The following is a 21,644-nucleotide window of genomic DNA, read 5'->3' as shown; positions in this document are numbered from 1 at the left end:
GGTCCCCTGACCTGGCTTTTCTCCTGCCTCCCAGCTGCCACTCCCTGCATCAAAGCCATCAGCCCCGGGGAGGGCTGGACCACGGGCGGCGCCACCGTCATTGTCATCGGTGACAATTTCTTCGACGGGCTACAGGTCGTGTTCGGGAACGTGCTCGTGTGGAGCGAGGTGGGCCACCCCCCGCCAGTCTCCCTCGGGGCTGAGCCCTCCCCTAGCGAGGACGGGACCAGCAGGTCTCCCCTCTCCCGTTGCAGCTCATCACGCCGCACGCCATCCGGGTGCAGACGCCCCCGCGGCACATCCCCGGGGTGGTGGAGGTGACCCTTTCCTACAAGTCCAAGCAGTTTTGCAAGGGAGCCCCGGGCCGCTTTGTCTACACAGGTAAGGAGTCGGATGGGCGAGGGGAGGCCCAGGGCCCGCGAAGGGAGCCCCAATCCCACCATGCGCACCTGAGCACAGGAGGGGGAGTCAGCCTGAACCCGCCTGTGCCCACGCCCCCTAAGGTGGCTGCAGCGCCCCCTATGCCCAGCGGTCTGCGCCGCCCTGAGCCCCACGACCCCTCCTCGCGCAGGACTTTCTCTCCCTGGGCTTTTACATTTTCCTTCCCTCTGGCTCCTCAGTTCCCTCCCGAGCACGGAGTCCCCGTCCTGCCAGGACGCTCTCTCTGCCTAGGGCCTCCTCAGCAGGGCATCCCCTTTCCCCCAACCAAGGTCTAGAACATCTCCACGGAGATGTTTATTTCAAAGATGCCCCCTAATCTTCCCTGGGTCGCGTTGGGTGTCACTCTGAGCCACACACATGCACACACCCCCCACACCCCTTACCTGACACCAGGGTGAGCCATTAACAAGACATTTGTAAAGACACTCCTTGGAGATGCAGCATAAGCCCCCATCCCCCCATCCCTGGCTCCAAGTGGTCACTGACCCAGGCTTCCCCACCTCCATCCTCCTGCCCTGTCCCATCCCAAGTCACCTACTTCCCCACCCCACCCCCAACAGATATTCATGGAGCCCTTCGCAGGGCACTGGACACTCCATCACTCCCTAGTGCCCTACTTACCCTCAGGGAGCTCCAGTCTAACAGGGAGAGGCAGAGCAGGGAACACAGTCTGAGGTGGGTCACAGTCCCTGTCGGGACAGGAATCAGTGAAAACAGCGTGGAGCCATTCTGGGCTAAACTGGCCTGGAGAGAGAAATCGGGGTTAGTAGGTAAAGTTGAGGGATGAAGGCCAATCCAGGGAGAAGGAAGAAGAAGTGCAAAGATCTGGGAGTGAGTGTTTTACGCTTTAGGGGAAACTGATGGAAGTTCACTAAACCTGGAGTTGGAGGAGGAGCAAGTAGAACTATGAGGCTGGTGAGGGGAGAAAGAGCAGGAGGAGGACCGGGAGGCAAGAAGAGGGCGTCGGGAGCTGTGTCAGGAAGCTGCTGCGCCCTCCAGAGAGCCATGGATGTGGGCTAGTCACTTCCTTGGGGCGCAAGCAAACCTCAAACCGCCCGAGTATGCTCAGAGTCTGCCTAAGCCGTGACAGATAAATGGAGACTGTTGAGATTTTTTTCTTTTTTATAACAATTTAAATACTCCTATAAGACCAGATCCAAACAGAAAACTCCTTCCTGTCTTGCCCCTAGGAATATAGAAGTGATATTTATATAGTTTCCCTTTTTGTCTAATCACAAATGGGAACATATAATACATGTGTGTTAGTCCCAAGCTCCTGGCACAGGCCTGGCTCGGTAAATCAGTGTTGCATGAACACACTAAGGAACTGAAGAAACTTCTCTGTACCTCTCTGACCGGTGTGCCCTGAGGCAGTTTTCCGGGGGATTTGGGCTGGGTTTGAGGAAGCAGTTCTGCGCCGAGGCTCCCAGACTTGCTGCTGGCGTGCATTTTGCGCCCTGCGCCTGGCGATAGGAGGGGGCATCCTCCAACATCGCCTCTTCCCCCAGCCCTGAACGAGCCCACCATTGACTACGGATTCCAGAGGCTACAGAAAGTCATTCCCAGACACCCGGGAGACCCGGAGAGGCTGCCCAAGGTACTTAGAGGGGCGCAGCGGGGCGGGAGTGAGGGCGTCGGGTGGTGGAAGAGGTGAGGAGGGGCCCTCCGCTCCGCCGCTGCCCCCAGGTACTGCCGCTCCGTCTCGCTGTCTCCCCTGCCCCCAGGAAGTGCTGCTGAAGCGGGCGGCCGACTTGGCGGAGGCCCTGTACGGAGTGCCCAGCAGCAACCAGGTATGGCGCGCCCGCCCGCCTCCTTGAGCCTCCCGGCCCTGGGACTCCTCCGGCCCCGCCTCCTTTGGCTGCCCCGGCCCGGCCTTGCCCTGCCCTTGTCTTCGCAGGAGCTCCTCCTGAAGCGAGCGGCGGACGTGGCGGAGGCTCTGTACAGTGCCCCGCGCGCGCCCGCGCCGCTCGGACCCCTGGCCCCCAGCCACCCGCACCCTGCCGTTGTGGGCATCAACGCCTTCAGCAGCCCGCTGGCCATCGCCGTCGGGGACGCCACGCCTGGGCCCGAGCCGGGTGCGTCCCGCTGCCAACCCCTCCCTCTGCAGTCCCCCGGCACCCTAACGGCCCCTTCCCTGCCCGCACTGCCCCCCTGACAGCCGCTGTCTCGCAGGCTACGCCCGCAGCTGCAGCAGCGCGTCGCCCCGCGGGTTCGCGCCCAGCCCTGGCTCGCAGCAGAGCGGCTACAGCGGCGGCCTCGGCGCGGGCCTCGGCGGCTACGGGGCGCCGGGCGTGGCCGGCCTCGGCGTGCCGGGGTCCCCTAGCTTCCTCAATGGCTCCACGGCCACCTCGCCCTTCGCTAGTGAGTGTCCCCTGCCCGCACGGGGGTGCTGGGAGAGGAGTGGGCCGGGGCCCCGGGGAGCAGAAGGGGACGCAGCTTTGTCTCCCAGCCCATCCCAGGGATAGGCTTCGCGCGCCTGCCGGTGGGGGGCGACCCTGACCTTGCCCTCAGGCACAAGCCCAGCCTGCCCAGCGTGCAACCCCACCCTTCGACAGCCCACTCCGGACCCTGGGGCCAGAACAGTATTCGCCCTTTTTGATGACCCCAGTTGTACACATCGCTTTTGGCCCTCTCCTACTTGTGAAACTGACTTGAACGAGGGGACGTCCGGCAGGAACCTGGCCAAACGCCTGCTATCTTTCCTTCTTTTGCCGGGGCTTTGGGAGGAGAGTGGCGCCCCCTGCCGGAGACTATGGGAAGTTCAGTATTCAAGAGAAGCGGGCTTCCACCCGGCCCAACGACCCCCAGGAGAGGCGGGGGCCCGCGGTGGGACAGAGCGAGGGAATCCTCTGTGGCCAGACAGGGATGGTTTCAGAGTTTTTGGTGTCCAAATCCGGAGCTGTGTAGCCTTCTGCAAGTTACTTTTTTTTAGAACCTCAATTTCCTCTCCATAAAATGGGATTAATACCATTCCCTGCCACTGCACATAAAGGACCCAGACAAAACTCAGGAAGGGTGTAAGAGCATGGGCTCCATCTAGCTACTTTGGATGGGGCAGCTCAGAACGGGGTGGATGGGCAACAGGGCTTATATGCTTTTACCATTTTGGCAATGCCAGATCTCTGCTTACAACACCAAGTCCCAGAATAGCATGTTTACAGCTCTTTTTAGCTTAGCTTTTAAACAGACATTTTTTAAAGCACCTACTATGTGCAGAGCACTGGACTGAGTGGGGGGGGCTTTTTCCCAGGCCCCTCTGCAAGGACTCTCTCAACCCCAGAGAGGCCAAGTCCTGGGAGACCCCAATGGGCCAGAGGAATGGTGAAGGCTGCCCAAGGAGGAGCTAGTTATAGTTCTCTCACTCCTCCATGTCCTGTTTGCCATTGCTGAGGTCACCTACCTAGCCTTCTTGGCCAGTGGCCTGTGTCTTCGGTGCTGCTCTTTCTGGCTGGAGGTTTGACCCTGGCTCTCTCCTCCTGATCTCAGCTCAAATTCTAGGACCTGAGGCCCTGTAGGCCAGTGTCCATGTGGGGGATGGGCCTTGGGTATCCCTCCCAAGGCCTCTGTCTCTACTGGCCCTTTGCTCGGGCCAGGCGCTATTGTTCCCCGCTTCCCTTCAGCTCTGGGATGTATACCTATAACCTCTCTCTGGGTGCCCCTTGCACCCTGGACCCTCCCCAGGGCAGAGGGCAGAAGAGATCTGAGTTTCCCCCTGGGCCACCCCAATGGGATCTGGGACACCACCCCACTAGCCTCCATACAGTGACACAGCCAGCAGTGGAGGAACACACAGCCCTAATGTGCAAAAGCCAGCCCTCCCTACTAGAACTCTGGCAGGAAGCACAGAAGCCATCATCAGCTGGACCTGGTGCCCTCCTAGGCTGAGAACACCTTGGATTTACCCAAGGATTGGTCATATCTTGTCATGTCATCTTGACCAGTGCACACAGGTCCCAGAGTGCAGGGTCCTTTGTTGGACAATTTAAGGGCATACAATTTCCATTGAGTTTTCCAGGATATACCTGGGATGACACCCAAAACTACTCCAGCCAGAGGGTCTGGGGCTGTCTGCTTTAGCCCCCATCCCCATTCTTTGGCTTTGACCTCCAGCAGCCCTGGACTGAACCACAACTCCCAGTGCCACCACAGCTTCAAAATGCTGCAGTTGAGCCCCAGACCTTAAGAGATAACGGTTCATTTCCTGGCTTTGGTCTCAAGCCCTTCAGGGTCTCCATGGGCCTCACTACTGGCATGAGCATTGTCTGCAAGGAGATGGTGATCCACTGGACTGAGACTCTGGGAACAGGGATAAGTGTTGAAGGCATCATTGTGTCGGGGTAGGGGATGCTCTACCACCAAAGGCAATCCTCTCAGGCTATTGGTTTCCCCCCAGGAAGTCCTTTCCACATCTCCCATCTCACTCCCACCCCCTATTGCTGGCTGCTTGGACAACACTCAAATCACAGCCTTATTAGTATTTAGAAGAGAGGGGCAGGGAATTGGGTTCACATGAGGATGGGATCCAGAGATGCCCTGGGCAGGAGCCCCCAAGAAAGGGGGCTGCAGGAAGGAGGGGCATGCAAAGTCTGTGTTTAAGAGGATCCTGGCTACTCCCAAGAGAGGGATCCACAGCCCCTGGTGGCTAAAGAGCTGTAGAACAGGAAGATTTGAGGAGGTGCAGCCTGTATTTTTCTTTAAAATTGATCAGTTGGAGGAGGGAGGTATAGGAAACCTCCAGGACCCAGGCTGGAGATGAAAGGAGCTGCATTAAGCTGGAAGGGGACAAAGTAGCAAGGGTGGAGGAGAGTGATAAGAGGAGCACATCTGCAGAGGAATTTAAGATGCCTCTTGTGTGGGCTGCGGTCCCGGACAGAGGGGCCTTATAGCAGGAGCCTGTGTCTACCCCAGACTGCAGCCCTGACCACTTGCCACAGCTCTTCTCTGAACCCTGACCCTTGACTAACTTTGGCACCCCAGGACCCCTAAACATCGTTAGCATCTCAGAATCCCAGTAGTCTTCTGTGGGCACCCTAACCCAGTCTATCTTCTCTTGCCAACCTCTGGTCTTTGGGGCACCTCCAAGCATTTGGTTTTGTTGGGTGCTTTGCTCTTGCTTTTGTTTTTACTTGGCCTGGCCCTGTCACCTCTAGCCCTGGAAAAGGGTCTCCAGAACCCCCAAGAAGGCAAGGACTGGCCCCGGAAGACTTCCCAGGACCCCTGAGGCCCCCAGCCCATCGTGGTCTCCACAGGAGCCTCAGCTCCCAATGAGATCTGAGCCTGCACTCGGGTCAGCAGCCCACGGGGCCCACTGCCCATGCCAGGGCCCCAGCCGAGCTGCTCACTCTGGTGCTGTTTCCCTGTTGTGTCTCCCACCACCTTCCCTGCTGCGCCTGCCCCTCCCTGCCCCGCCCCGGAGTCATGCCCTCTAGCCCCCCGCTGGCTGCTGCCTCCTCCATGTCCCTCCCGGCCACTGGCCCCACCACCAGCGTCTTCTCCTTCTCGCCTGTCAACATGATCTCCGCTGTCAAACAGAGGAGCGCCTTTGCCCCCGTGCTGCGCCCACCTGGCTCCCCGCCCCAGGGCTGCCCCAGAGCCCACGGAGAGGGGCTTCCAGGTGAGTCATTCAAGCTGCCCCACCATGGTGGCCTGAGGAAGCTGGGCTTCGGGGGCCCCTCCATCCGTACTTCACCAGTGCCTCATGCTGCTTGACCAGTTCTCTCTGGCGGGTGCAGTGCAGGGAGCCTGCAAGAGTCCAAGGGAAGTCCATCAGGCACCACTTCCCTGGGCTTCATAGCTGGGGGTGGGCACCACTCTGGTGGCTATTAATTGGCCACTTGGCCAAGGGGAAGGAGGCTCAGATCACAGTAGAAGATCTGGAAACCAGCCCCAATGCCCCATCCCATCCAATTGAGCTCAGATCTGAAGGAACCCTGCAGGGCCACATAACTTTGACCTATGCCTCCCTTGTCCACCCAGAGGTGAAAGGGTAGGGCTCTCTAGATGGAAGGGGACCGACCTTCCCCTCCCCTATTTTATGTATTGGGAATTAAGACCAAGTAACTCCACCCTTGCCCCATTAGTGAATTGGTTGCTCTCTCACTCAGCAGCACCTTTAGTCAGAAGAACTTTTCCCATCCAAGTGTTCACTGGAAACTCACTAGCATTGAGGCCAACAAAGGGAGAGATTGGCTATGGGGAAAGAGAAGGTGACAATATGTGGGGGGGGGCAGAGTTGGACCAGACCCTTGACTAGCTTCAGCACCCCAGGACCCCTAAACATCCTTAGCATCTCAGGTGTTTCCATGTCTGGCTGAGGAGGGGGTGTCTCTAGGGGATCCCCTAGGACTTGATCCTGAGTTTAGCTTGTACTTCATTTTTGGCACACAGTAGGTACTCAATAAACAGTGGCTGAATTAATGAATGAATAAGTGGGTCAGAAAGACGCCCCTTAAGCCTAGAGGCAGAGGGCTGCAGTGCAGTTTACTAGGGCACTGAGCTGAAAGAGGCTGAGCTAGAGCAAGGGTTGAGCAAGTCCTATTGGACAGTAATGGGTATTTGTTAAGAATGGAATCAGTGTTCAAATAAGGTAAATGGGTTTTTTATTGAATTTGTCAGAACCCTTAATGAGCAAGGGTACATTGTGTATTTCTAGGGAACAAGAAAATGCAAATTTGCTTGAGCACCAAATATATTTTTCAGGAGTATCTTGAGATTAGTGTTGGGGAAAGCCTTTCGGGGCAGAGGCAGAAACACCCCCTGCGGTGTCCAAGGCCTGATGTGGGGCTGGTCAGGCCAGGATGCCAGTCACAAGATTGACACCAGTGTCTGGGGCCCCAGAGTCATCTCCAGATCCAAGGCAGGGACAGATGGGAAGGCCCCTGTGCGGAGGCAGGGAACTGGGCTGTGGACAGTGCCCTGTGGGGCCTCTGTGCCCCTGGGTCTCTGCATGAGACAGTGAGGGGACACTGGAGGAAGTCAGGGCAAGCACGAGGCCTGGGGAAAAAGCTAAGGGGGAGGGATGTGCACAGCAGCCAGAGGACGCACTTGATCAAGAATCGGCTGTTCCTGGGGTGAACAGAGCAGTCCACTGCAGTCCAGGTATTTCTCAGCTCCCCTCTTGAGGACAGACTGGGAACCCCTCCCACCAGGAGCTTATGACTTCCTCAGACAACACAGGCCAACCTGTGGCAGTGATTCAAGTTGTAACAGACTTTCGTGCCTGGGGGTGAGGGGGCACACAGAGGATGGGGTGTCATCAGAGAAGGCCTTGCCCACACAAGATTTGAAGAATCAATTGGAATCTTCTAGTGTATGTGTGTCAGGGCAGGGCGGGGTGGGGGTGCTGCCCTGAACAGAGGAGCTCTCAGGGTGCAGGTGTGGAGGAATGCAGGGAAGGTAGAGCCCACACCCCAAAACTTAAAAACATAGTTCATACAAATATATGTCCAAGATTGATTTGACTCATTGATAAGGGAATAGCAGGATGACAAAGTGGCTTAAAGGAAACTATGAGAGACTGAAGTCAGTGAAAGAAAGGCTGCTAAAATAAGATTCTTAAGTTAGATGCAGAACTGATTCTACAGGGCAATAAAACTGTAAGCTTTGGGGTCCCCTTTGCTACCAGTTAGAAGAATTTTGCCAATTATCAATTTCCTCCAATTTAACATCAGCTTAACAAAGCCTGGGCTCTAACCAATAGCATGTGGCATGTCAAACAAATCTCCCTTTCCTAGAATAAGATGACTCTTAGGGAGGGCTTGGTAGATGATGCCCTAGGATGACTTTGAAAGGGCATGCAGCCATTTTTTCCCTTATTTCCAAGTTTTGGATAGTTTTTCTTAACCTAAATATGTCTGCAGTTTAAAATGTAAGCAGTGGGGTGGGCAGAGGGGCACCTGCCAACAAAGGAAACTATGGGAGCGTTTTAGGCAGGGACGGGACAGCAAAGAGGGGTTGACCCTACCATCTTCCAGGTTCAGAATGAAAAGACTTGAGCAGGGAGGTGTGGGGGGAAGCGATGAATTTCATAAAGCTATGGGAGACAGAAATGATGATGGCACGGTTATATATATATATATATATATATATATATATATATATATATATATATATATATATCTGTATCCCTGGAGGCCTGCCTCTTTCTTTTGCTGTCCTGGTACTTGGCCATCTCCTTCCTTCCTTGTCTTGAGACTGGCCCTCTAAAGATATGACACACAGTCATATCTCTGTCACCTGAGAAGGCCAAGAGAACAAGAGAGGCAGAAGCCGCGGTGTGGGGCTGCACCTCTTAAGAGGTCCTGGGGCACCCCTCACCCGTCTATGTAATGCTGACTGCCTCCAAGGCTCCAGAAAGCCTGTCCAGAGAGGGGCAGGCAGGTGAGGCCCCCAGGTGGTGCACTGCTTATGGCTCCTCTCTCCTCGGTTACGCAGACCCGCCTTTTGAGGATTCTGACAAGTTCCACTCCCCAGCCCGGGGCCTTCAGAGCCTGGCATACTCCTAATTACGGTAGGTCTCGGGCTGGCTCTTGCCTCCTCCCCTGGCCCTGGGATGGTGCTTTCTCTCCAAAAGATCTTAGCAAGGATGGGGAACTGGGGTCCAAGTCTCCCTCCCCGGGGCCCCTCTAAACAGCTGCCTGAGTCACATAGCGCACCCAGCAGCCCAAGCTGAAGAACCAGTGGGGAGAAGGCTTCCTGTTCCCTGGGCAGCCAGCCTTCCTCCAGGGCCTTCTCTCCCTCTCCCCGCACCAGGTCTGCAGGCGCTGCCCACACTGAGCCTGTACTGGAGGTCTCTCCAGGATTCACACCCATGTCCTGGATGGAGCATGGGCAGATGCAGGGCCAGGGCTGCAGGAAGACCTCAGTCCAGGGACCCAGACTGGGAGAGACCTTCCTCCCTGTGCTCAAGGCCCAGCCAGCCCCACAGGCTTCTCTCTCCTCCCTTCCGTGGGCTGTTCGGAAGCCCAGCACTGTGCTGGTACTCTTGGCAGGAGAGCATCCCCGGGGAGGTGCTGGGGTGCCAGGCCTCACTCGCTGTGCCGGTTCCCCTGGAAGAGATGTATCTTGTGCAGACCAGGGACTTTGGGTGAGGGAAGCTTGGGATGAGGACTGTGGGAAAGAGGGCGGCTCAGGGAGAGGTGGCCGGGAAGGTCCTGTTTGCATCTGACCCATCTCAACAGGCCCAGCATCCCAACTTCTCTCCAGGGCATGGGGTGGCGCCCAGGCTCCCATGGAGCTTCCAAAGGCCATGTGACCCCGTGGCTGCCCCACTCCTTTTGAGATCTGCACACTCATGCTTGCCACATCATGACTCCTGATAGGGGCTTTGGGCATGGTGGGTGCAGAAGAAGGGAGGCCTAGAATTTGGGGCCTTCCCCTCCAGTGGATGTCTTGTGGACTCTGGCTGATTCAATCTGATTGGCCCCACATATAGGGGCCAGCTGCCCTCCAGTGGCCTCATACTCTGCTCTGCTCTGCTGAGTTTGGAGAAAAGAGAACAATAAACAGATGCAGGTGGCTGTCACGCCTCTCTTGCCTGCTTCCTTGGCACGGGTTTTCTTCTCTCAGCGGTTCTGCAGCTCTCTTGGGACCCCTCCAAACCATGCCCCTGGGTAGCCTCCTTGTACTGTAGGCTTTTTAAACAGCCTCAAGTTCAACTGAACAAGTATACTCTGTGATACTCTGCTCTTGGGTTCAGAGAGTGGGGTATGAGGGGTGGGCAGGGATGTCAGGAGCAGGCCAGCAGGCCTGAGGGCCCAGGAGATGGGCTCAGCACAAGAGCTCCGGCTGGGCACCCAATCAGGCCACTGAGGATGCTCCAGTCCTCCAGCTGTCTGGTCAAGACCAAGGTGGGAGTTGTCAGAAGGATATTACTGGGAAGCAGAGCAAACCAAATACATCACCCGACTGCACAGACGCCCGGAAGTGAGGTCCAGTCCTGATTGGAGGTCACATGGCCTCACCTTGGCAGGGCTGATCAGGCTGACCACACACACCCTATCCAGGCCTAAGCACCTTCTGGCTGGCCTGCCTCAGGGTTTGGGAGGAGAGGTAGTGAGGAGGCAGGATTCTCAGGCCCATTCACACCCCTAGGATGAATCTCAAGCATCCCCCCGAAACATGTCTCCTAGGTCCTAAAGGTCTGACTGTCTGACCATAGAAGCCACCTTTTTGGATCCACTATCCAGTGTCCAGCCCAGGCCTCAGACTTTCTTCTTTCACCTGGAAGTGGTCACCTGGCACTGCCTCTGGAAAGCCCTGTACCCATGCCCTGTAGCCCTCTGGACAAACCCACCACCAAGGCACATGGATGGGTCCTGTCCTGCGGAGGCTTCCACTCCCTTCTCTTGTGTTCTTGGCCTGGCCCTGGGATTCATCCCACTTGTAACCCGTGACAGGAGTAGCCTTCTGGTTATCCTGCCCTATTCCCAGTTCTCCCCTGGCCTGCCCCTCATTTCCTGCTTCCAATCTGTGTTACAGAGCCCCAGAGCCAGCCTGCCCAAGCTCTGCTCCATCCAGGCTCTGAGCAGTCCCCATTGCCCAGGGCCCACCCAGACTGAGACCCAAGAACACTAATCTGCTGAACACAGGTGGTGACTGGAAGGTCCCTTCGTGAGGCAGGTGGTCACATTCTGTCTGGCTCCTGGGGTGGGTTGGCACAGTGGTTGATATCTGTCCTCAAAGATCCCACAACACTGTGCTCAAGCCACCATTTCAGTCACCCCTGCCCTCTCCCTCAGCCACAATAGATGTAGTTAATCAATTATGATGCCCTTTCTCACATGTCTTAGATTGGATTCCCCTAGAAGCAGAACCTGAGACAGGTTCCCTGCTGGAGAACTCTGGGAAACAGTGAAGAACACACCTCAGAGTTGTGCCACCCACGGGGGTGAGGGATCTGGGATATTGGTCCTCCAGTTCTCTTCTGTCATTGGCTGAGGGCTTCTCCCAGGAGAGTAACTCCCTGGCATTTCTGGCATAACCTTACACCTGCACTGAGAAAAAGCCACCAGTTAGTCACATTGCTTGCCATAAGCTGTTATAAGTCATACTGGAACAGTGAGTCTGAGGACATATGGACAGGGCATCAACAGCCTCTGCTACACCATAGAACCACCAGGATCATAGAATCCTTTTCAATACCACTACCACCCCTGATCAGAATTATCACTTGACAAAGTGGCTAAATTATCACTTAGCCAAATCTGGTAATATCACAGGAGGCCTCTTTGTAGCCAGTAAATCAGTCAGGAGTAAGTCAAACAAAATCAATGGTATGGATCAAAAGAGACCAGCTGCCAGCAAAACCTGTGCCTGTGCCTGGATCTACTGCACCTCCAAGCACCTCCGACAGCAACTGGGGTATTTTCTGGGCTTCACAGCAGAAAACCTTCCCTGGCTCCCTGCATTCTTTAGTCAAATGCGGTTCCAGTCTAATTGATGGCTCCTCCAATCCTGAGTCTGAGGACATCAAGCTGAGTGGCAGAAGCTCGGTCTTGATCTTGCATAAATCTATAGTGGAGACCCCACTGCCCAATAAATACCATTAGATGGTTTTGCTGCATAGTCCTGAGGTCTTGTACATGAGATGGAATTGATCAGCTCATTGTTATTGATCCTACAAAGCTAGACATCCTAGACCCATGAGGAAAATCCTAACCTTGACTCCAATGCATCCACTAATATTGGTCATGGGGGCATTATTTACCTGGAATGGAGGTTGTCTTAGTTTGGATTACCTCAGGAGAAGACCCTGAGACAAAGATTTGAGTTCAAGGCTGTTTATTTAAGGGACAAAGCCAGAATGCATCAGTAAGGGAGCAGAGAATTGAGACAGGGAAGAAAAGGAAGCCCAATACAGAGTATGCTATGGAGCAAGTTACTACTGTGGATTTTCTGGAGCTTACTCCCACTGGGGATCTCTGGGAGACTACATAAAACACCTGCCTCAAAGAGTGCCCACGTGAGGAGTGAGGGAGCTGGGGTATTTATGCACCAACTCCTGTCAGTCAGTAGTTGAGGGCTTCTGGGTGGAGTGGGAGAGGAGCTCTAACTTCTTGGTATTTCCAGTCTGCTCTGTAGGTGGCTAACAGGCTCTGGTGGCTAGAAAAAGTCCTCAGGCAAAGAGGTGCAGGTGCTGGCAGTTGGAAGTCAGGCAGTTGTATATGCAACAGGCAAAGGTGAGGGGATTTGGGTGAGGCACAACCTCATCTGCCCTGAAGAGTCCCTGGCAGTCATCTTATGGAAGAGGAAGCTGGCTTTTCCTGCTTGACATAAGTTTAGAATGGGCATGAGTTTTCCATTATTTGCATGTCCCGCCTTTCCTGGGACCAGGTGACAGACTCTGCCTAGGCTGTTTCTAGGCCAGGTGACAAAAGGACTTCTGTCAACATCAGCCCACCTGCAGAGTTTTTTCCCCACAGGGCAAGTAGGGAAGGTGGTAATGGGGCAGGATAGGAGTCAGACACTCGGCTGCTCACTCTTCAGAGAGAGAGCATCTCCAGGAAATCCTGTTTTCCTCTCACATAAGTTTCCCAGCAGAACCAGGCTGCTATGTTCTGCAACCCACCCCAATGGGGATCGGACAGACTCTGAGGCTCCATTTGGCTCAGAGAAGACCTACAGTGGACAGGCCTCACTGGCTCAAAGGAAGTCAGGCAGCAGGTCTAGCCAGCCTTCCTCCTTAGCATCTTCCAAAAAGAAAACTATCCCAGAAAATGGAAACTGCTGTGTGGTGGGGAGAGGATGGTCTTTTCAATAAATGGTATTGGGTCAGTTGGATTTCATTTATCCAAACCTGACCTCTACTTCACAACATACACAAAAATCAATTCCAGGTGGATTTTGGATCTAAATGGGAAAGCTAAAACAATAAGTCTTCATGCTGTTGAAGACAGTCAAGAATCCTTTTGCCTGAATGACTTCCAAGGTCTATTTTCCCACCCATACCTCCAATTTTAGAAAGAGGCAAGCATTGAGCATGTTTGAGGTGGTTCCAATGGGCCCTCCAAATCTCCTTTCTCTTCCCTAGGATAACTTTTCCAGATAGTTCACTTTCTCTCCAAGAAAAGACAGGTTCTTCACAGTCAGGGATTCTCTGTTATTCCTAGCCCTTGACCCTAGGGTGGCCACCTTCTACCAGCCCCATCAATACCTTGGAACTTGAACTCTCAAGCTTCCTTCCTCTACTGCCACCTCAGAGGCAGGAACAACATACACTGGATGATAGAAGAAAATGAACCACCGCCTTACAGCCAAGTCTGATGTTCACAGGAAGACTCCCAGGATGGTCCCAAGGGGTGTGGGGCATTGACCACTCCTGGAGACTCCAGATCCACCTCTCGCTTCTTTCACACTCTCCTTCTCTTTACTCTCACTGTGGGATGAATAAACTTTTTAATGGAATGTTATCCAAGTTCTCAATCTTTTCTCTATGGTTAGTGCTTTTTGTATCCTGTTTAATAAGTCCTTACCTACTCCACAGTCAAGAAGATATGTTAGAAGTTTTGTTTTTAGTTTTTATATTTAGATCCACAATCCACCTGGAATTGATTTTTGTGTATGGTGTGAGCTAGGGGTCAAGTTTAAATTTTTTTTCCATAATAACACCGTTTATTGAAATGACCATCTTTTCCCCAATGCACTGCAATGGCACCTGCATAAATCAACTGTCCATATATGTGTGGCTCTCTTCTGGATTCTCTATTCTGATCCATTGGTCTTTTTGTCTGCTCTTATACCAATACCACACTATCTTAGTTACTTTAGATTTATAGTAGGTTTTGATATCCAGTAAAGTAAGTCATCCAACTTAGGTCTTTATGACTATCTTGGCTGTACTTGGCCCTTTGCATTACCATACAAATTTTATAATCAATTTATTCCTTTCCATTTTTTAAAAACACCTACTGGCTTATAATCGGGATTACATTAAGTTTTAGATTAAGGAGGGGAGAATTTGCATCTTTAAAATATTGAGTATTTCAATCTGTGAATATTGTATATCCCTCCTGGTTTAGTTTCCTTGGTCACTCAAGCAAGTAACTTGCAATGGTTTGGCTTAAACAATGGAATCTATTTGCTCACAGTTTTGAGGCTAAGAAAAGTTCAAGTCAAGGCATCATCAAGGTGATGCTTTCTTCCTGAAGACTGGCATTCTGTGGATGGCTGCCAGTGATCCTTGGCCCTGGGCTCCTCTGTCACGTGACAATGCACATGTGGCCTCTCCTGGCCACTCCCTGCTCTTCCAGATTCCATTGACCTTCAGCTTCCCATGGCTTTCTCCTCTGAATTTCTTTCTGCTTTAAAGGACTCCAGTAATAGGATTAAGGTCTATCCTGACTGAATTGGGCCAACTTTAACTGAAGTAACCTCATCAAAAGATCCTAATTCCGATGGGTTCACACTCACAGGAATGGATTAAGTTTAAGAATATGTTTTTATAGGGTACATCACACCTCCATTTATTTACGTCTTTTAAAACTTCTCTTAATGGTATTTTATAGGTCTCTGTGTGGAAGTTTTACACATCTTTCATTATAGTTATTCCTAAGTATTTGATTTTTTATGCTATTGCAAGTGATATCATTTTCTTAATTTCATTTGCTGACTGTTTATTGCAGGTATGTAGAAATATAGTTGATTTTTTACAATGACCTTTTATAAATATGAAAAAAATGACCTTGCTTAGCTCACATATTAATACTCTATCCATAGATTATCTTGGCTTTTCTTAAATACATATTCATGACATCTACACATAAGGACAGTTTCATTTCTTCACTTCTGTCCTTACTTCTTTTGTTTCCTTTTCTTGCCTAAATTCACTGGCTGGAACCTCCAATAAAATGTTGACTAGATGTGGTTATAGTAAGTATCTTTGCTTACTCTTGATCTCAGAAGACAAATTTCTAACTTTCACCATTAAGTATCATGTTTGGTTTTATAGATAGCCTTCTATTCTAGTTTTCTAGTTTATAGTTCCCTTCTTTTCCTAATTTTCTAATTTAAAAAAATTTGAATAGATGAATTTTATGAAATGCTTTTCTGCATATATTGAGATTATCACGACTTTCTCCATTGTTTTGTTAATGTGGTATATTATACTAATTATAAGTCTAATGTTAAACCATTACATTAACTGTCTAATTATATGTTTAATAGTAAACTCCCTTATACCCTTTACCAGGGTATACTAGTTATACCCATTGTTAAGAGCAGCCCTTTCTCCCTCCCTCCGTCTCCCTCCCTCACCCTCCATTCCTTCCGACCTCCCTCTCCTCCTCCTTTCCTGGAAGGCACCCACTGGCCGTCACCCTTCCTCACTTCCTGCCTCCCATCAAGCAAGGCTTCTTGGAAAACAAAACCCAGAGACCTTCAGAGCACCTGGGCACTTCACCTTGCCATTCAGCCCCTCTGCTACCTCTTGGAGTGGGAGGGAGAAACACACCAAGAACAAACACAAATTAATCTTTCACTAAGTCATTCCTCCTTGCTTCTCACCCCTCAGCTGGACTCTTAGCTCTGAGTCCCCTCAGTTGGAGTTCCAGATGAGCACTCGTGGATCATCTGTCTAGGAGCACCTGCCTCCTCTCACTTCCCAAAGGCGAAGTTTTCCAATCCTCCTCCTCCTTGCCTGGGCCTTGGCAGGGGAGCACAGGGTGGCAGCCCCCAGGTGGGGCAGGAGGGGTGGCTCTGGGTTTGGAGCAGCAGGCACTGCCGCGGTGGGTGGGTGGGAGGGTTCTGGAAGCACAACCTCCCGCTGGAGACAGAACAGAAGAGACCTCGTGACTCTAAAGGTGCAGAAGAGGCTTCCCAGCAGGTCTTTAACAGAAACAAGGCAGTTTTTACACATTCCTTTTGGTTATTTGGTTCCTTGAGAGAGAAAGCGACCAGTGTTTAAAAAGGGAAGGGGGAAACGCCGTCATGGAGCAGGTTTATTTCCAGCATCCTAGCATCTCATTTCTCCAAAGCCTGTCCTGCCCCCTCCCTTGTTGGCTGGGAGGGAAAGCTGCCCCTGATGGACCCTTGGCTGTGGGGTGGTCCCCTCAGGGGAGGCTGGCAGGGCTCCCCAGCTGAGATGGGGAGGGGCGCAGTGGCTGAGCCGCTGGGGCCTGGGAGAGGGGAAGTGTGGATGTTCCCCAGGCAGGTCTGTAGAGGGCCAGCCATCTGGCACTGTCACCAAGGGCCACTCCATAGCGGAGCAGCCACCATGAGAGTCTAGTTCCTGAAGACCTGCCTCGGGCTCGAGAGTAGGGCAGGGAAGCCCCCTGGTGTAGGTCACCACTCCTGCTTCTATTGGGGATCCACCCACCTGGAGGCCTGCCCACCTCCACACATCCACTCACTCACCCAGACCCTGAATCTACCTTCGGGTGGTGGAGGAGGGTCTGGCCACTTTCGGGCTGGCACTGGGTCAGGCCCAGCCAGCGTTGGCTTCTGTGGTGAATGCTGGTTTGTCTGGGCTGCTCCCCAGGCCCTCCTTGGAGCCAGGCCTAGAGGGCCACTTTGCCAAGACAAATTGTGGCTACTGGCTGGAATGTGGTGGAGAAGCTGTTGAGTAGGCCCAAACCTGGCAGAGTCCCCAGGGTCAGGCCAGGGCAGGAGCAGGTGCCAAGAGACGCCTGGTCATCTCTCTGCTTATTGAATAAGGCAGGGGCATCTCCTCTCTTGGTCTCACTTGAAAACCAGAAAGTTCATAATCAAGTTTCAAGGTTGGCAGAATTCCTCCAAACCCACTCCCTCAGTTGAGTAGCTCAGCAACAAAAAGGGTGTGTGTGTGTGTGTGTGTGTGTGTGTGTGTGTGTGTGGAATAGGGGTGAGCAGAGCAGGAAAAAGAGCTCCAGCAGGACCTCTTTTTCCCTCCACACAGTCCAGAACAAGGAAGTTACTTGGCCGTTGGATCGTCAATTTATTCCCCACTTAAGCCCCTTATCTTAATTGCAGTTCCCCAGAAGCAGAGCCCAAAACGGGGATTTGGGTGTTCGTGAAAGTGCTCTCTGGAGAAAAGGAGTGAGGGATGCAGGCCAGGGCAGGGAAGGAGTGAAGTAAGAATGTGGTCTTGGTGGAAGTCAAGCCTGACCCCACAGGGAGCTCTGGAGTGTGAACCACACCACAGCTAGACCCTCCAGCAGTGAGGAAGTGGGCTTTAAGACCTCTGTGCCAGTCGGTCATTGGCTGGAGGCTGGCAAGTGGGGTGGAGCATGTCACCTCCTGGGCAGCTATGAGCTGTTAGCAGCCAATACTCATCAGAATTAGGGGATGGGTGTCCTGGCTGGGAAAGAGTACCTGGATGGGGCACTAACAGCCTTCACTATACCCATCTACCAAGTACCTCCAGGAACAGAGCCTTGGCCTGCCTTCATGCCACCATTACTCCTTGGGTGGCAAGGTCTCCTTTCTGTTTCAAGTGGGGCTTATAGGAAGTGTCCTGGGTCATTGCTATTGAAGGGCAGAGGGAGACCAGATGAGGCTCGGCAGAGCTCTGTAGCAGAGATGGATGCATATAACATGAAGAGCCAACTCAACTCTACTCACCTGGAAGGGCAATGGGTATTTTCTGCATTGGCTTCACTGACCCAGTGCTTGCCACAGACTTCTCTGAAAGACAACTTGCCTGCTTGTCCCTGTCCTTCTCCCATGCCCCGTACCCAGATTGGGCCCCATTTCTCCTCTCCTTGCCAGGTCAGGTGACCCTCAGCCAGTTCCCAAGGGAAGGGGATGGGCCACAGTCTGACTGTCCTAGTCTCTTTCCAAGATATCATCTTGGCATCAACACCTGCTTCCCTCAGGCCTTCCTTTTTGGTACTCAAGAGCCTGTTTCTAAAACAAAATATAACAAAAGAATACTGAGCCTGCTGTTTCTCCTTCTGCACTGCTGGGACAGCAGCCCCAACTCTCCTTCAGGCACTACTGATTGACCAGGGAGACGACTGCAGAAATGAGGAAAAGAGAGAAGGGAAGTCTAAGGAGATGTGGTATAGATCCCAGAGAGCAAATTGTCCCACTGGGAGCAGGGACAGCAGTGTGCTCTGGAAGGGTGAGCTCTGGGAAAGGGCACTCAACAGCAAAGCCAATTGTGGGGGGAGGGCATTTGAAAAAATTAAAAGATGTGTGGAAAACACTTTATGAACCAAAAAACAAACAACAAAATAGAGCAATAGAGACTTCTGCTTCTGAAAAGATGGGGTAGATGTACTTTTTCCTATTTCTCCTGCTAAGTTTAACTAAAAACTTTAGATTTTATATCTAAAACAAACATTAAAAGATTGGAAGGTGGAGAAAAGAAGGCAGATCAGCTAGGAATCTTAGCACTGAGGAAAGACACTGTGATGAATTCCCTGGATTTTCCTTTTGCCTCATATATTCCAGACTTGGAGATGAACAAACCAGCAACCCAGAAACATCAATGAGAGAAGGGGGAGGGGGAATGCCCCAACAAAAGCCTGTTCTCTCTAGCCAAAGGACCAAAAAAGGAGCAATCTAGTAAGACAGAAATATTTAGACAATAAATGTTCTAGTCCAGCCAAACACCAAGAAAAAAACATGGCCCTACCCACACCAGCAAAGGCCACATGGGGAGCCTTTCTACCCTTGCAAGGCTGAAATGAGGTGCCCCAACACCTCCGCTGGAGGGGGGTCACAGAAGGTGAAGTAGAGAGCAGAGTAGTGAAGACCATACGAGAAGCTGGACTTCAATGCCCATTTGGCAGTAACAAGGTGCCTCTCGCCTTCCCTGCTGGGATGGTGTCAGGGGAGACCTAGTGGAGAGTCAGGACTTTCACCATGGCCCAGAGGTAAGGCCAACCCCCATACCTGGGCTGTCAGTGGAGATCACAGGTGGAGCTATATTTCCCACCAGGGCCCATCAGGGGAAAGGAGCACCCCCACCCCAGGTGTCAATGCAAGCCAAGTAGAGCACCCTGATTTCTAGCTCTCTCTGGCAGTAATGAGGTGGCACATACACCCTTTGCCTGATAGTGTTATCAGGAAAAAAAAAATAATTAAAACAAAGTTGAAATTAAATTCAGTCTCAAAACATAATATGAAAATATCCAGGGTTGAATAAAAAAATCACTTGTCATAGCAAGAACCAGGAAGATCTCAAACTGAAAAAAAAAGATAATCAATAGATGTTAGAGTTATTTGACAAAAATTTTAAAGCAGTTGTGATAAAAATGCTTCAACAAGCAATTATGAACATGCTTAAAACAAATGAAAAAAAAAAGAGATAGCAAATAAATAGCAAATAAATAGAAGATATAAAGAATAACCAAATGGAAATATTAGAACTGGAAAATACAATAAGTGAAATTAAAAGCTTAGTGCATAGACTTGACAGCAGAATGGAGGGTACAAAGGAAAGAATCAGTGAATTGAAAAACAGAAAGATAGAAATGACAATCTGAACAAAAGAGAGAAAACAGAATGAAAAAAAGTAAAGAAGCAGAGCCTCAGAGACACATGTGGCTATATCAGAATATCTAGCATTAATATCATCTGAGTACCAGAAGGAAAGGAAAAAAGAAATGAGGCTGAAAAAGTACTCAAAGAAACAATGGCCAAAAACTTCCCAAATTTGTCAAGAGAATTGAGAAGCTTAGCAAAGCTGCAACCCAGTAACCTTGACTCTTGCAGACGTATGTACAGCACTGTAGCTTACAAGGGGTGACAGTGTGAATGGGAAAGCCTTGTGGATCACACTCCCCTTTACCCAGTGTATGGATGGATGAGTGGAAAAGTGAGGACAAAGGACTAAAGGAAGGGTAGGGCAGGAGTGGGGGGACAATGTGGGTGTTCTTTTTTTTACTCTTATTTTTTCTTATTCTTATCTTCACTTTTTTGGGTACAAGGAAAATGTTCAAAAAACAGATGGGGGTGATGAATGAACAACTATATGACAGTACTGTGAACAACTGATTGTACACTTTGGATGACTGTATGGTATGTGAATATATCTCAATAAAATTGAATATACATATATAAAAAGAAGAAGCTGAGCAAACTCTAAACAGGATAAGCCCAAAGCAATCCACCAAAACATCATAATTTGCTTCTGAAAGCTAGAGACAATGAAAAAAATCTTGAAAGCAGCCATAAAAAAATTGACACTTTGCCCACAGGGACAGAAATTATGATGGTCAGAAGGAAGTAGCACAAATATATTTCAAATGCTAAAAAGAAAACAACTCTGAAGCCCAAATCCTATAACCAGAAAAAATATCCTTCACAAAAAAAGAAAAAAAGAAGAAGAAGAAGAAAATCAAGACATTTTAAGATGAAGGAAAACTAAGAGAATTTCTCACCAGCAGAGCTACCTTAAGAGAATAGCTAAAGGAAGTTCTCTAAACAGAAAGGAATAATAAAATAAGGAAACTTGGAACAACAGAAAGGAAGAAAGAACACAGCAAGGGCAAAAATATGGGTAAATAGACCTTCTTTCTCCTCTTAAGTTTTCCAAATTCTATTTGACAATTGAAGCAAAAATTGTAACACCATATGATCTGGTGTTCAAGGTATGTGGAGGAAATATTAAGACAATTATATTACAGATGGGGAGATTAAGGAGATGTAAAGGGAAGCAAAGTTTCTATACCTCATTTACAGTGGTAAAATGATGACACAAGTAGATTGATATGTTCTGTATATATAAGGTAATAAAACTAGAAATCAACAACCAAAAGATAATAGGAAAATCTCCACACACTTAGAAACCAAACAACACAATTCTAAACAATCTACAAATAAAGAGGAAGTCTGAAGGGAAATTGAAAAATATATTGAACTGAGTGAAAATGAAAATACAGCATATCATTACTTATGGACACAGCTAAAGCAGTGTTTAGAGGGAAATTTATATCACAAAATGTATACACTAAAAAACTCTCAAATCAATAATTTAAGCTCCCACCTCAAGAACAAGGAGAGCAAACTAAACCCAAAGTAAACAGAAAGAATGATATAATAAGAATAAGAACAGAAAGCAATGAAATTGTAAACAAAAACAATAGAGAAAATCAATGAAATAAAGAGCTGGTTCTTTGAAGAGATCAATAAAATTGACAAACTTCTAGGAAGACTGACAAAGAAAAAAAGAGAAAAGACACAAATCACAAATATCAGGAATGAAACAGCAGATATCACTACAGACCCTGTTGACATCAAAATGATGATAAAGACTCTAAAGTTAACTAAAGCAAAAGACA

At 50.5% G+C, this 21,644-nt stretch overlaps 1 protein-coding gene across 3 annotated transcripts in view; it reads left to right on the top strand.

Moving 5' to 3' along the window:
- EBF4 (EBF family member 4) overlaps positions 1–9,949 on the top strand; it is a 67,108-nt gene extending 57,159 nt beyond the window's left edge. For 2 of the 3 annotated variants that reach the window (XM_037811419.1, XM_037811418.1), the window contains 9 exons: positions 35–168; positions 255–381; positions 1,950–2,038; positions 2,166–2,231; positions 2,339–2,516; positions 2,614–2,802; positions 5,858–6,055; positions 8,875–8,950; positions 9,193–9,282. In XM_037811419.1, coding sequence (XP_037667347.1) covers positions 35–168; positions 255–381; positions 1,950–2,038; positions 2,166–2,231; positions 2,339–2,516; positions 2,614–2,802; positions 5,858–6,055; positions 8,875–8,945 — 1,052 coding nt within the window. In that variant the 3' untranslated portion in view covers positions 8,946–8,950; positions 9,193–9,282. Of the gene's footprint in view, positions 1–34; positions 169–254; positions 382–1,949; positions 2,039–2,165; positions 2,232–2,338; positions 2,517–2,613; positions 2,803–5,857; positions 6,056–8,874; positions 8,951–9,192 lie in introns of all 3 variants that reach the window. The other variant, XR_005213052.1, reaches the window with a different exon arrangement.
- The last annotated feature ends 11,695 nt before the right edge of the window (positions 9,950–21,644 follow it).

Source organism: Choloepus didactylus, chromosome 19 (genome assembly GCF_015220235.1).
Source record: "Choloepus didactylus isolate mChoDid1 chromosome 19, mChoDid1.pri, whole genome shotgun sequence".
Lineage (NCBI taxonomy): Eukaryota > Metazoa > Chordata > Mammalia > Pilosa > Megalonychidae > Choloepus > Choloepus didactylus.
The sequence above is the reverse complement of the archived record's forward strand: the minus strand, read 5'-3'. Positions and strand labels throughout refer to the sequence as shown.